We start from the raw sequence: 16,324 nt of genomic DNA on the forward strand, positions 1-16,324 counted from the left end.
GAGTTTTCTGCAGAAGTGTTTCAGTTACACTGAGCCACTTCTCATCCCTTGTGACAGACTGCTCTGAAAATCAATTCCCCAGAGTATTTCCAGCCCTTCTTCTGATTACCAACACCACAGAGATCGAATGCTGAAAGCAGGGGTTGATTTTAGGGGAAGTGAGGAGCCACAATCTGCAGAGAATCTTCCCATGTCATTGCTGATCTGTCAGAAGGCACGTTCATTTGGCTGGGTGCAGGACAGCTTGGCTGAACTGTGACACAGTTGGCACCCAGTGCTTCAGCTGTGGCACTGGTGAAGGTTGGCACAAATCCACCAGCTCCACATCTGAACTGAGCCCTTTGTGCACCTGGTGCCTCTCCAGCCAAGAAATGGCTTTTTTTGGAGGCACTCAGGCACCCAGCATGGGCCAGCAGTAAAAACAGCCCCAATTACCTCAACAGGTTTGTCCAGACCTCTGGCAACTTTCAGCCACAAATCAACAACACAGGAGCAATTACACAGCACTTCAAACACAAGATCAAAACAAAACAAAACAAAACTCCAGCCCCACATTCAAACTATTTCTGTGTTTTCCTCAGTGAGTAGCTCTCTGGCACCAGAATGGATGATAACATTCAAAGAGCACCCATTTTTTGGCTCATCATCAAAACATTTCAGCATCTCTAACATAATAAGCTCCTCTAGCAGCTACCCTGCCTGGGGCAGGAGATGCCCTGTAGAAGTTTGGAGCTCTTTAGTTCCCAAGTAGGAGCTTATCTACTCTCATTTATTCAACAAAATACTAATTTCCTCTTCAAATTACGAGTGGTTTAGCAGTGTCTTGAGCATGTTTGCAATTGTGTTCCTTTTGCTTATTGGAAAGAATCCTGCAAAAGGAAAGCAGATGAAGAACAGCAATAACTGAAGCACAGAATAAAACAAAGACTCTGTTTAAGGGAAAAGATATTGAGAGAAACCCCCCCACTGCCCCTCCCCCCTTTTTAAATTTAAACTTTTCCTATAAGACCAAAATGTCCATGAATAGCTGTCTGACAGCAACCTAGAAACTGCCCCAGATGTCCATTAACTTCTGAACTGAACACAGGCTGCCTATTGTATCCCAGACACAGACTGCAGGGCTGCCAAGCCATTGCAAGGTTTTCATTTACTCTTATTTAAACAAGGCAAAGGCTTTGCACTTCTGAATGCAAAAATGCAGCTGGCCAGAAAACAAAAATTCTGTCCCCAAAAAAAAAAAGTAAGAGTCTGAGATTCAGTAGAATTATCCCTAAGATAAAAGTGGAAAATTAAAAGTGGATAATTCCAAAATTATGTGAAACTACAGGAAGCAGTATCCATGTGATAGCAGACTGTTCCCATCCTGAGTAGGAGAGGGGTCCCTGTAAGAAGACACAGTGCCTAAAACACTTCAGTAGTTGAATTCTATAAAAGCAACTTGCTCTCCTTGACACCAGACTGGAGTGGATTAATGTTGCTATATATATATATATATAATGTGTATATATATATATATATATGATGTCTATATATATATATATATATATAATGTGTATATATATATATAATGTGTCTTGGGATAGAGTTCTTAAGTATTTATTTTTTTAAATACACTTTTATTATTTTCTTCCTAGTAATTGATATAGTGCTCTCTTTTTTTTTTTTTTTGTTGTCTCTCTTTGCATTACAATTATGTTAGCATATTTATATTCTATTTCAATTATTAAACTGTCCTTGTCCCAACCCATGGGATTTACCTTTTTTCCAAGGCTTTTGCCATCTAGCAAGGAAGTGGAAGGGATTAGTGAGCAGCTGCTGGCTGGGGTTTAACCAAGGATGATGAGATGTTTCATGTAGCAGGGACTCTACAATGAATTATTATTATTACTTGTAAATCAAGGAATCTTCAAGTTGTGTTTTTTATCAAGCAGGATCTGTCTTCATGGGGCTGGAAGTTCCCCTTTACAGCTTTATCAATCACCACAATGACAGTGTGTATTCCAACATCCACTCCAACCCTAAACAAACCATTTTGAGTCAGAACACGACACAAAGGCTCAGTACAACCTCTCCTGACCAAGCCAGCTTTATTACATATTGCTAAATACCGTCAACAATGCAGCAGTAAAGTTAGAGAACTCCACCCTGGAGAGCAAACACAAGAAGCAACGGCTGGAGGGACACACCAGCTCCTGCCTCCTGTCTTCAAGTCCTGCTCTGCTCTGGCTCTGCCTTGCTGAGCTCTGTCCTGGCAAACACAGCAAGCTGAAATGCTTCTTGTGTCCTGCTCTGGTTGAGGGTGCAAACATCCACCCTGGGCTGCCTGGGTGTGCGGGTTTCCTTCGGGCTCGCTGCTGGAGGAGGTCTGACAGGGATGCTCTGCTCCCTGCTCTGTGCTCTGCAAGAGCTGCTCCCCTTTCCTGGACACCACAGCTCTGCCCTTCAGTGGCAGCCACTCTGCAGGCAGCTCTGAGACCAGCCACAGCCACTCTCCCTCTCAAGGGGAAGAATCAGCAGCAAATGTTGGGAAACAGGTGGGAAACCAGCACGTCCATCCACTGCTGCCATCCCTCTCACCCTCAGCCAATGCTGAGGACAACAACCCGGGATGTGACACTGGCCCAGACTCACCGTGCCCTGTGCCTTCTGCTGCCTGCCAGCTGCAGCATTCCCTTGGATGCTGGAGGCTCTGCTGGCGAGACACAGCACTGCAGAAATCACCAGAGCACTGCACTGAGCTCCCTGGCACACAGCTCAGTCCTCTAGCACTGAAATACACAGCAAACACCCATGGGAAAATACTAGAGATGCTTGTTACAGCTTCACAGCAGAAAAAGGGTCTCTTGGAGCCTAAAACTTACAAATTAGTGGGGCTTTAAGTTAAGGATATAATTAACAGGGGCCCTTGCCACAGCTTCCACTCACACCCTTCACTCCACTATCTTTGAATAAACACAGCTCTTGTATTAAGGGCCATCTGGGCAGCAATACTTGTATTTAAATGAATAGTTTTAAATACATGATCTTCAGTTAAGGGAAAGTATTCAACAGGGGAAGCTCTGAGCAGCATTAAACCTGCTCTAATACTTAGTACTTTCTATTAGGTTCTCCCCTCTGGAAAAGAACATTGCCATTGAAAAAGCCATCCTTGAAACTGATAATGCCTTTAAAAGAAATAAAAGTTCAGTTCCATGTGTCTTGGGCTTCCTGCATATCATCCATTTCAGCATTTAAGAAACAGAAAGCCTAAAACTCAGTACAAAACAGAGACAGGGAAATTCCTGCCTGTCCCTTTCCCAAAATCCCCAGATGATGTAAAAGAAACCTGCTGAAAAATACCAGCCTGAGTTTTGGTCTTGAGTTTAAGTCTAAACCAACCCCCACTCCATTACAGAAGCTTAAAATAAAGCTGTCTCACACTGGGTTTACCCAGCAGTAAAAAGAATTGATGATGATGCCTTGGAGTGGCTACCTAGAACAGAGGCTAGGCAGAGTTAAAGTGGGGATTTATTAAAGGCCTTCAACAGATACACCTTGGGCAGAGCACAGCCTTGCAGAGGCTGCACCCAAGATGGACAATGGTCAGGAGTTTTTCAGACAGAAATAAGTCTGATCTATCTGCATATCAATGGTTAATTGTCCAATTACAGCTTCAGGTAATGAAGTCACGTTCCTCCAGTTTGTTCCTCCCCAATTCTCTTTTGTTTGTACTTTTCAGGGCTGAGACAGAGGGTGTGCTTGGTGCTCAGGTCTGTTTTGTCAGGATTGTTCTGTCTGACCAAAATGTCAGAGAGCTTGCTAACACTCTGTATGGAGCTCAGAGTTACACCCTAATGCAGTACAGGCTCTGAAAAATAGAAAAGGCAGTATCTTGAGTGATCACTGATGCTCAGTAATGTTCCTCAAACAGCAGCAGAGAGTGTCCAAACCCTAGGGAAGACTTACAGCATCTCTGCATGTCAAGCAGCTCTCTCCTTTAAATGGATCCATTAATACATACTCCTCTCTAAATTTCTGCAGCTCCAAAAGAATGGTGAAAAGCACAGGAAACACAAACCCAGCCTTTATCTGCTGGAAGGTGAAGGCCATTGGGCTGACATCATTCACACCCTACCCAAGGTTAACACAAACCTTATCAGTGCTTCCTTATCAGTTATCACTGGTGTTTGCATGTTAGGGAAGATTAACAATCAAACTGGAAAGCTGGCTAGGAAAGGTACACATCCAGCAGGGAAGATAGAGAAGTGAATAACTGAAAGTAACAATGCTTCCCTGGGGTACATTAACGTGGGAATGGTTTCTCCTGTAGAACAAATCCTTAGTGGGAATTAAAATGCAAAGTAGACTCTTCCTGCCCTTCTTTTGCCCTTAGGTCTGGTCAGCACCCTGCCAGGGACTTTCACTTGCACAGCCTGGGAAAAAATAAATAAAAGGAAAAAAAGATGAAAAGGCTCTACCACACTGCCTCCTCCCAGGAATGAGAGTGGATCTGAACTGCAACACTAAAATCTACCAGGGCTCAGTCTCAGCTACAGCACAAGCTTCATCTCAGCCTCTCCTCTCACCTCCCATGTCTACCTGGTGTCCATCTCCTCTGCTTGCTCCCTGTTAATAAACCCTTTGGGACCAACTCTAACAGTAACTTTAGAGCACAAATGCCAGCAGGTAGAGCTGCCAGTTTCAAATGGGCTTTTCAGAGCAGCATCACCCACTCACATTTCCCAAGGAACAGTGTCACCCTTACAGAAGGGGCTGGGTGCTGCACAGCTCAGTTCTTCCTCGTGATTACAGAACAACCTGCTAAGGGCAAGAGGTAACAACACTCTTCACTGCTCAGGTTGAGGGGCATAAGCATTTACAGTTCTGCATGAACCACACATTTAATAACCAGAAATGGCATTTTTCTCTTTTACAAAGCACACTGCACCAGTTCACCATAAGTGAAGGGCACTGAACTTTCCTTTCTAGCAGTAAAAGGACCTTTAGTGGCTTATTTTATGGGATCAAATAAGCCTGGCACAAGGCAGAGCCTACAGGAGTTAGTTTATGGTTGTGGAGTGACTTGTCACAGGTTTTTGCTCAAGCTGAAGTTTCATGATACAAATGCTACTAACCACACCATGTACTTGAGAACTAGACAGAAGTACTAGGCAATAATTTCTTTTTTAATTCTCCTTTCAGTTTTTTAGTTTTAAGATTAGAAGTTCAGAGCTTCTTTGATGTCAGGATGAGAAAAGGCAGGTTCATAATCCCCATGGGAGCACAGGTAAAAAGCCCAGGGCCTTTTTTTGTTTGTTTTTTTTCAGAAAAGCACCTGTAGCCTCAGGGAGATAGCAAAGGAGGCCATACTATATATACATGGACAATATACAGCTGAAGTTAAATTAAAATCCATATACTGCAGCTGTTTCAGTAACACTCAGTCCTCTTGCTTGGACAGAGGGACATTTTTTACTTGAGGAAGGGAGGGCATGGTGCAACCACACAGGTAAAAATGCTCAAAAATCAAAAGCAGGATTGAGAAAAAAATGAAACAGGATTGTTCCTACACAAGGAAGTTCCAAACTGTCTTTTAAAATTGACCAAAGCTTTGTACTGTTGGGGAGAAAACTCCTGTTATTGACATCACTGAGGGCTTTTCCTAAGTACCAATAAAGGAGTGGGGTGTCCTGCTGCAGACCAGTGTGATAATAGTGATTTCAGCCATCCCATCTCCTTCCAGTTACATTTAAATTTAAATTGGGTTAATTTAAGGATCATCATAAATGTAGCTCAGTTGAAGAGACAGGAACAGCTCAAACAGCTGTGAATGACACAGTCCCACTGTAATGTCATTTTAACTGCCATCCAGTTGGGCTGAAGGATTGTCACAGAAAAATTGCCATCAGTGCTGCTCCAAGATATTGGAAGATATTCTAGAATAAAAATCATTCAACTGGGAGGAAGAGGAGAGAATTTTTCTTTTAATTGCACAAATGTCAAATGCATTCTCAGATTCAGAAAGAAAAATGAAATTATTTCTGAAACTAAATGACTTTTGAAACAACTCCCATGAAACAGTTTCTCTTCTCCATCTCCTTCATTCTTCACTCTGTTCTAATTCAGGGCTTTATGACACTGGTACGTGACATTACTGTAAATTACTAAATTTTAATTAACTATTGTATTTACTAATTTTTATTGCATTGACTTCACCTCTGGTGCTGCCAGGAGATTAGCACAGGGACAAGATGCCAGCTCACATAGGCCCAGTATGGAACCAGGGAAGATCTCTGGCTCAGGGCCACTCTGCTCTCCACAAGCTCAGCCAAGGAATTTGCAGCTGGGTAATGACCCATCACAGTCAAGGGGGGATCAGGAGATAATTGAGCATGAATTTACTGGGAAAAACCAAAGACATCCTTTAATGTGTTTTTCAAAAGAACTTTTTTTTAATTAAAAAAGTTAAATTTAAACACTAATGATCTCCTTATTTTAATACATTACAAATTTGCACAGTTTGAAGGAAAGGATTAACTCTCCCATGACACAACAATTTGCCTACCAGGTAGGTGAGGCCCATCTCAAAATGCTTTATATTCCTAAGTACAGCAATTAAATTTTAGCTACATTTTAAGGAGTTTCTCATGCGACTCTGATTTAGTTCCAGCACCATTTCTTTTCAGGAGGCAAACTTTCTAGCATTCCAAAGTCCCAGACACCACAGCTATCAGCTGTGTCACACAAGCCAAAATGGCCCAGGGAGGAAGAGCTCTGCTGAAAGCTGAAGAGTTTCATTAATTGACAGTGTCACCAAAGGAGTCACTTGACACTGGCAGCTCTCAGTGGTATCAAGTTTTGCTCACAGCTCTCAAATCCATATTTTGTCTTTCCCAAAGAGTGTCAAATCCAGGCTACTTGACTGTACAGTCTTGTCATTTACACACAGATGGACACTCTCAGGTCCTGGCTAATACTGCAAATCCAATGCTAAATATTTATCTTTATATTTATATTGCTCCTGACATTGAGCATCTCTGCCCCCAATAAATTAGCAACAGCTTCCATTTCAACTCATGTCAAAAATCTGAAAATCTTGGAAAATTTAAGTTCAGGATGTTGCCAACTCAGCTACCCTTTTGAGACAGTATAACTTCACAGATTTGATGTCTGAAGGGACTGTTAAAGTCCCCTTCTTGATCTCCCACCTAACATGAGAAAGAACACAGGTACCTCATGCAGTTATTTGTGAAGAGATTTATAGGAGTGGGATTCAGCTGAAGCTGCATGCAGTTAACAAAGATTATATAGGGATATCTATAAACACTGAACATCCTGTGTTTAGCACAGGGTGGCAGAAGGGGAAGCTAAATTATAAACAAGAGCCAGTCTGGAGCACAATGCCCGAGTGCAGGATCCTTCCTTGGCAGTGATCTCCTATCACCTCCTGCTTCACTCACCCTCTGCTGGAACTGGCTCAGCTGAAAATATAATGCAATTGTTAAAATTAAATGTTTTATTATTAATTTAGGGCCAAACCACATAAGTTGTGACAGAGTTAAATAGACTTGTACACATGCTACAAGTGTACAGCATTTGTCACCTTCCCTGAATGAAATATTTCTGCCTTGCTACAGCTATGCTGAGTCATCTTCAACTGCAAAAAACTGAACATGATGCAGCAAAAGAGGAAGTTATGTAGAAGGGGAACTTGTGGCACTTTGGAAATGCATTTTCCTGCTCTGCTGGTTCAGAGAGCAGCATGACTTTTAGCCCAAGTCTACCAAAACTTGTCAGAACGACTCACGGGGAAGGAATACACAAAAACCTAAAGGTTAAAGGGCTGGTCTGTATGAGACTATCACCAAGCCAAGACTGAGGCTTTGAGAGGTTTACTCTTGAGAGTTGCTGCAATTTCCTGCTGGATTGCTCAAGACCTCTGGATGAAGGAGCCAGCACCCCACACGGGGTGGGGAAACACAAGAATCTGTCAGGATACCAAACACAGGGAGAGCACGGGAACCGAGCTGTCAGCTGAGCAGATCAAAAGGAATGAGAAATCCTGGCCTCCCCTTTGACATGTTCTATCACTTGATCTCTCCTTTCCCATTTATGCTGTTAAAAAAAACCACAGCACCCAAGCTGCTGGTTAAAGCCCAGGCATTTTGCCTGTCTGCAGACCAAGTGTTTATTTGCCCCTCATGCTGAGCACCCACTGCTTTCATCTCTCAGCAGCCACTGTGCCATTGCTTACTCAGACAGGCTGAGCTGCAGAAAAGACAAGAACAAAATTCATTTTTTCCCAAATTTGTGCTCTTTAATCCCTAGGTTGAAACACATGTGTAGCAAACACTCCCCAGGACATCACTTTGCTCTCCACCCAAAGAAGCCACTTGTGTTTCACTACAAAGGACACAAGCAAAAAAAGAAGTGGCAATTCACCAGTATCTGCTTCTCAAAAGGGAGACTGTAGGTCACAATTAATTGGCACACCTATTTAGCACTCTCACTACCACACAGCAAATATGTGGCACAATAAATAGGTAATTATGGGCACTGGTGGAGAACACACCTAAGGCCTGCCTTGTGTGGGTATGTGCTATCACATCCATCCCTCCCCAAAGGCATTTAGCAGGGAAACACTAGCAGGAGATACTAACAGCTAAAGTAGACAGCATGATTCCAAGTGCTCAGAATATTCCAGTTGTTCCTCTTTTATATATAAAAACCTACATTTGTATTAGCAGTTTGCTGCTTCCATGTTCAACAGGTAAAGCAGGAGCTGGAAGCCAAAAGCTTTTACAGATTTCTAATGTGATCTACAGTGTTCCCTTTCATTTCTTATTTCTGAAATGGGTTGAACAGGAAATCATTTTGCCTCTGCAAAAAAACCACAAAAAATTCAACCAGCAAAATTTACAGCAAAATTCCCCACCCTGAATCAGGGTGAGGAGCTGAAACCTTAAAACTTCCAATAAGCCAAAAAAATCCAACATAAATCAACCATCTGTTTAAGTTGATATATTTCAAGATAAACATTTTCATGAGCTAATTCTGAACTATTTTGGTTTTATTCTGATCCCCTTTTAACAGAAAAGTATTGTAGTTGATTTAAACTCCAAAACAAAGAACTGATTAAATTAGAACAGCATGTTTCCTTTCACTCTAAACAGTTTCAAAACTGACACCAATACTAAATTCAGCTTCCAAAAATATCTAGATTTTCATTGATAAAAAAAGGGGAGTCTAAGTTCATCAGCAATGAAAAAGTGACCATTAATACTGGTTCACATTTGATCGAGTTATTGTTTTGAACTGCAAAGCTGGACACCACTCATTAGTTCAGTGAACAGAAACCCCAACTTTTGTGGGCAGATTTCAGATAGAAGCTTTTACCTACATTTTCTTATGAAACAATATATTTGCACAGCAAATCATTTCACTGTCATCTATCTGGTAATCACTTAAAATATCCTATAAAATCAGTACACCAGGTACACTCCTAACAGAAATTACTGCCAAAAAATAGGGCGACCACTGAGTTCAAACTGCTGGTCATGAAGTCATTGTACATTTCTTAGAGTTGTTAAGTTCCACTTTTTAAAATAATTAAACAATGGAAAGTTGTTCTGACCCCAAGCAGCTGTGGAAGAAAGGTCCACAGAGAGCACAGATACCCCAGAGAGCAGCACAGAGGGCACCATGCTGGAGTTTACAGCATAAAGTACAGAATTACACACTTACTTTATACATCAAACCAGGAAATCTGTCTGGATATTTACATTAACACATCAATAAACTGCTACAAGAGTTGTTGCACCACCAGCCTTCCTTGAGAAGCTAAGACCTGCTTCTGGAGGCAGCCAATAGATCAGGGAGCAGAGTCAATGTGTTTGTGCTTGTTCCTCTTCTACAAGTGTTGATGGTAGAAACAATACACGAAAATACTTGTTTGAGCAAGCTTATCTGCCAGCTGCTGAGACAGAGAGTGCAGAGCACTTGGAAATGAAATACAAACAAAGGAATGTAACCAAGGGGCTCAGGAGCCAAACTCTTCTTTTAAATAGTAATATTGGGACAGATATTGGAAGGTAATTAGTTATCTGAGGATACAACTCAGCATAAAGTGCTGGGAGCCAGCTGCTTGTGCTGTCCTGTAATAGTTTTCCAGCAGTGATGCAACTTCAGACATTCCTTTTCATTCAGGCTCCTCATTTGAAAAAAATCTCCCTTGAGCTAAAGCAGAGTAAAAAAAAGGGACACACAAAAACGGATTCATTGGGGGGGCAGCTCCAGATTCAGCACACGTGCTCAAATCCCCGTGGCTTCTCATGGTCTGAGTGTCTGCCTACACAGCACAGAGGCAGAAACACCACCCTGTACCTCGGGGAAACCCAGCACCAGCACTTACACACTCTCACCATTAGAGCAGACACGGCGGCAATTCCCAAACTTTTGTGCTTACAAGCCCAGTGGCCGCTGCAATGAGACTTTCAGGGCTCCAAGTAGTGACAGAAGTCACCGCAATCCTCCGGGGCTGGGGACCACCCTCGGCTGCCACGAACCCATCCCTGTTTGGCAGCAACAAAGCCCAGAACGGGGAGCACTGTGCCACCCATGGAAGTGACTCCGAAGAGCAGAAGGAGCTAAAACAGAAAGGAAGAGCCCCGGGTTCATCAGGGTGAGCTCCAGACGGGATTGTGCGGAGAGAGCCGCATCCCGCGGGGGATGGATGCTCCGTGCGGGGAGAGCCGCATCCCGCCGGGGATGGATGCTCCGTGCGGGGAGAGCCGCATCCCGCCGGGGATGGATGCTCCGTGCGGGGAGACCCGCATCCCGCCGGGGATGGATGCTCCGTGCGGGGAGACCCGCATCCCGCCGGGGATGGATGCTCCGTGCGGGGAGACCCGCATCCCGCCGGGGATGGATGCTCCGTGCGGGGAGACCCGCATCCCGCGGGGGATGGATGCTCCGTGCGGGGAGACCCACATCCCGCCGGGGATGGATGCTCCGTGCGGGGAGACCCGCATCCCGCGGGGGATGGATGCTCCGTGCGGGGAGAGCCGCATCCCGCCGGGGATGGATGCTCCGTGCGGGGAGAGCCGCATCCCGCCGGGGATGGATGCTCCGTGCGGGGTCTCGGCTCTGGTGCGGGGATGCGGAAGGACAAACAGAACGGAGCGGCCCTTGTGCTGCTGCTGCCCGAGCGGGGGCACCGCACCGCCGGGACAGAGGGACAGGGGGACAGAGGGAGAGACAGAGCCGCCCATCCCGGGGCAGCGCAGGACCTGGCTGCCCGTGCCCGTCCGGGGACACTCGGGGACACTCAGGGACACTCAGGGCACACTCGGGGACACTCGGGGCACACTCGGGGCACACTCGGGGACACTCAGAGACACCCGGGCACACTCGGGGACGCGGCGCTGCCCCGGCCCCTCGGCCAGGGGCAGGGGAGGGGAAGCTTACCCAGAAGCGGGAGCCGCAGAACGCCTCCATGGCCGCGGAGCAGCGCCGGCAGGGCAGCACCGGGCGGCAGCGGCAGCGGTTCCGTCCCTGCCGGGGGCGGGCGCGGGGGCGGCGGGGCCGGCGCTCCCCATCCCTCCCATCCCTCCCATCCCTCCCTCCCCGGCGGGAGGAGCTCGCACCGCCCCTGCCTTGCTCGGGACGGGACCGGCGGACCAGCCAAGGTGTGCTCAGCTCCGGTTCCGATGTGGGGCTGCCCTTCCTCTGCTCCTGAGCCCCCTCACACCGTGGGTGACATCCCAGCCCCCAGCTCAGTGTGACCTGCAGGGACAGCCACACCGCTCCTCGTGGCTGCCGTGGTACCCACGGGTCAAGAAGAAGCCGTGGAAACTCCCATCCCCGGGGCCCTGAGCAATTCGGTCCAGTGAGTGGCGTCTCTGCCCATGGCAGAGGGCTGGAATGACACGATTTTGATTTTGAGGTCCTTTCCAACCCACATCATTCTGTGATTCAGTGAAGTGTGTGCTGAGGAGTGCATAAAGCTGAGCCACTCGCTGGCTTTGGGCTGTCTGTGTCCATCCATCCAGACCACTCAGGCTAATGGTAACATCATGGAGAGGCTTCTTGTCTCATTCAGAGTGCTGTGGAGTGTGATTGCCCCAGCAGGACTTCAGTGAGCATCACATTGCTTCTCCATCCATCTACAGCCTGTTTCTTGATTCACAGCGGATTGCTTCTGCTGTAATTAAACCTGTGGCGTGGATCCATTTTCAAAGCCTTCAGTCAATATATTTTCCTGATTATATGTAAGTAATAGGTTTCATAGTGTAGCACCTTGGACACAATCTGGATTTCACCTCCCCGTGGTGTAGAAGCAGTGTTTGCTTTCCTCTTTATTAGGACTTCTGCAGTATTATTGACCTTCTAACACTTGCTGTTCGTTCACCCACTTACTGCAGCATCTGGTTCAATTAACATCATCTCACACAAAGTAACCCTGATGCCGCAAAGCAATATTTTAAGAGTCTGAGTTTCCTTCCTTTCTGTAACATGCAGAACTCTCAGGTAGAAGGATGTGGTCAAAAGTATTCACCAGAACAAAAAGGAGTAGAATAGAATCATAAATCAGAGAATCACAGAATGGTTTGAGTTGGAAGGGAGCTTAAAGCTCATCTAGTTCCAAGCCCCTGCCAAGGGCAGAGATGTCACCCACTTGATCAGGCTGCTCAAGGCCCCTGGTCTTGAACATTTCCAGGAATGGGGCAGCCACAGCTTCTCTGGGCAACCTGTTTCAGTGCCTCAGAGAAGGGCAGTGCTGCTCTGTCCCAAAAATATGTCATCCCTAAAGAAAAAAATATTCTGCTAATCTTTTATGGAGCTACTAGGACTGTTTCCCACCCCAAGTACTAGCAGAGAAAGCCATGAGCACTGCTAAGAATTTGCTTTAGACATTTACTACAACCTGGCTAAAGGTGTGCTGTTCTCATTAGTGTGGGAAGATAAGCCCTTGCCCAAGATAAGTTCTCAGGTGATTGCCTACAAGATCTGAAATGTCACACTGAGCCAGGCTAATCAACACAATCACACTGCAACCCTCTGGAGGAAACACTAGAGAGGCCCTTGCCAACTGGGTGAGTGAGATCTGAGGACACAGTGGGCTGGCCTTGCAAGTCTCACTGAGAAACTTTTGTTCAGTGGAATAGCTCTGCAATAAAAGTTTTAAGAAAACTCAGAATTACCTGGGCGTTACTCCTTTATGACTCTTTAAATCTCTCCTGCAACAACCTCTGAGAGCAGCTGCTCTGAGAGAAGTGCTGAGAATTTCACATCTCCTGACACGTGGACATGCTCCACTGGGCTTCTTGCACCAAGGAGCAGGATGGGGTGCAGTTTGAGAATGTGCTCAAAATGCAGACCAGCTCTGACATTGAGAGATGTCACAGGCACAGAGGCACCTCACAAGCAGCTGCTGTAGGCTGTGTGTACAGGAAGGGAGAGGTTTACTCTATCAGTGTGCTGCACAGTCCAATTGACATGTGAATTAATTCCTGATTAAATTATTGACTTTGGTGGTTCTGTTGAACCTAATTTTTTTTCTACCATATCCATCGAGGAAGGTCCTGAATTAGGATATTTCCCTTGGTCTCATAAGACTCTAAATAAGGAGCCCTAAATAATTCTGCCACTTGTTTCATGTTCCTAATTAATGGTGGGCAGCTTCTGCTGCCAGTGGCAGTTAATGCCATTAAAGAGGGATGAGTGATGCCAGCTGGGGTGCCAGCTCCCCCTGCATCCCTTCTGAGCTCAAGGGGAGCACCTGGGTAGTCTGGACCTCACAGCAGACACTGTGACTTACACTGGCTTTGCACTGACTTCCATGTGCTGTCTGGCAAAGCAGACAAGCAGAGAGGGAAAAATCAAAAGCAGGAATTAAAGAAATATTCATTTCTCAGACAGGTAAGATGGAGGGGGAAGCTTAAGAACTCCTGGAAGGGCCATGGTGAAGGATTCTGCTGACACTGGTGCAAAGCTGAGCCTGAAGCACTGTCATGGGCAGGGCAGCTCAGTTTGGTCCTGCTTCCTTTTAATGATGGGAACAGAGATGGAGGTACCTAGAACATGCCATTACCCCTGTGATGTTCCCTCAAATGCAGGCTAGCTCTGCAGGAAAATGAAATGGCACCTTTGGTGCAAATGTCAGGGAGCCATGAGCTCACCTCCTCTCACCAGGTATTTATTCTTTATTCTGGGAAGTGGCAAGATCGGGTCTGGATCAATTCAGCAATAATGCATTTGAATCTTTTCTTTCATGCCAGCTGCACAGGCAGGGACTTTTCACCTGCTAACACCCTGAGCAGGTCAAGCCAGAGCAATCAGGAAGCGCCTCCAGGCACACCCGGGCCCTGCAGGAGAGCCCAGATAGCAGCTGGAGAGATTGGCTGGGGCAGGACAGCAGGAAACGTGAGGGAGCAGCTGTTTGTGTAAGCACGGTGCCAGCTATGAGGCTGCTTTTCATGTCACACCTCGTGCCAGTTCTCAAGGCATTAACAGCAGGGTGAAGTGTGGCCAGCTCCTGAAGAGATCTGAATAAAGAAGCACATTCAGAGCTGAGGGCTGGGGATGTCCTGAGCATGTGCAGCTCTGAAAGTTGCAGTTTTAGGGTTAGTTGACTATAAATATCACCTTCTTTCTCTGCTTGGAACAGCAGAGGCTCAGCTTCCTTTCCAAGGCCCACAGAGGTGTCACATTTTACAGATGGTTAGAAACAGAGCCTGCCAAAGAGGGTGCATTTACAGCAAGGCCCTATAGATTTACTTCATAAAAAAGGGGGGGACACCTTGTTTTAACACACATAAGATGAGAACTTGTAACAAACTGCTTTAAGTTAACACTGAATGAATAGCAGCAGACTTGGGCTTTCTTCTTCTCAATGCTGTTGCAAATATGTGCATCTCCCTTCTTGCATGAAATGATTTAATTTCCTCATTTCTGGAACGTGCAATGAGCAGTTGAGAAGCCCCATGATAAAACAGATGAGGGAGTGGGCTGGGAATTTGCAGCCCCAGTTTTTACTCACTGCACTGCTTTTGGGCATGGATCAGCCACATGTCTCTGTAGGAGTGGAAGGCAAGATTCCCTGACTGGAAGTACAGAGGTGGCAGTTCCCTGGGAAGCAGCACAGGGAACTTGGGTCTGCACCCAGTTTGTCCTGGAGCTGCACTGTAAGGCCATTCATGCTGCAGGGTGAGGTGGGGTCCACATAATTCATCAGGTCTCTGTGAAAGGAGAAAATGGTGTTTGTATGACTCCTCCAGGACAGCATGTGTAATACCAACCTGCCCCATTCCACGGGTGCTCCTGCACTTCATACTGAGAGCAGTGAGCAGGAGAAGAATCTAGACATGCTGAGGACTGCCAAGATGATCCCAAAGTTGTCCTGGAACTGCTCCAGCTGTGAGCAGCTGATCTCTAACTGCACTGGGCATTCTCTAAGTGCACTGGGTGCTCTCTCACCTGCTAGACAACCCCACACACATGCTGTCAGGTGCCTGTAGAGGTTGGCAGAAGCCACAGCAGGTGTAACACACCCTGAATTGTGGGTGGCTTGGCTGAGGTGGAGCTCAGAATGGTGGACAAACAGCCACAGACAAACAACACATGGCACTTGGACCTTCTGGAGCTAAAGCCAAACTGTCCTACTTCCCCCCTGATGCAATTGTCACTCGAGGTTTATCCTCTCCCCAGCCAACTCTGCCACCCCACAAACTCCTCCCACTTTTAATGGGATGAAGCTGTTCAGGATCTCACCAAAAAATGGGCTCACAGTGGTTCCATAAATACAAACACCTGGTCCTGCTTTGTTTGAGTGGAGCTGTCACCAGCCCTTGGCCACACTGGCATGTGGCAGAGCAGTTCTGTGCTGCCTTTGCAGGTGTCAGCATGGCACATGCTGTCCACTCTAGTTTATATTCTTTGTAGAATGACTCCCATGCTCACTTCTTCCTGGTTTTCCCCAAAACAGCTGATTCTGCTTTCTGTTTCCACACAGTAACTCTTAGCACAGTAAGCAATTAAGTGGTTTAACCATCCTTTCCAGTTTCCAGCTGGAGCTGGTGGGGTCTTCAGCTGCATTACTTAAAGTATTTCATAGAAATGAAAAGATAATATATTCAGGACCTCTGAAAACTTGCCAGTTATGGAACCCAGGGACTCCAGCAATAATAGAAAACACGAGAGGATGCTGCAGGATTATAATAGTGAATTTTAAATGTAACCAAAGCATTGAATACAACAGGCAAAAAACAACTTAGGGTCCAATCACCCTCAATTGTGAAATACCAGCAAGGCTTTCACTGATGACCACACCAAAGCAAACAGGAGC

At 46.0% G+C, this 16,324-nt stretch overlaps 1 protein-coding gene across 3 annotated transcripts in view; it reads right to left on the bottom strand.

The window, feature by feature from the left end:
- ABCC3 (ATP binding cassette subfamily C member 3) overlaps positions 1-11,529 on the bottom strand; it is a 47,220-nt gene extending 35,691 nt beyond the window's left edge. For all 3 annotated transcript variants that reach the window (XM_056505573.1, XM_056505574.1, XM_056505575.1), the window contains exon 1: positions 11,446-11,529. In XM_056505573.1, the coding sequence (XP_056361548.1) occupies positions 11,446-11,475 (30 nt within the window). In that variant the 5' untranslated portion in view covers positions 11,476-11,529. The remainder of the gene's footprint in view (positions 1-11,445) is intronic.
- Between the last annotated feature and the right edge of the window lie 4,795 nt (positions 11,530-16,324).

This window comes from Oenanthe melanoleuca, chromosome 18 (assembly GCF_029582105.1).
Source record: "Oenanthe melanoleuca isolate GR-GAL-2019-014 chromosome 18, OMel1.0, whole genome shotgun sequence".
NCBI classification, from domain to species: Eukaryota; Metazoa; Chordata; class Aves; order Passeriformes; family Muscicapidae; genus Oenanthe; species Oenanthe melanoleuca.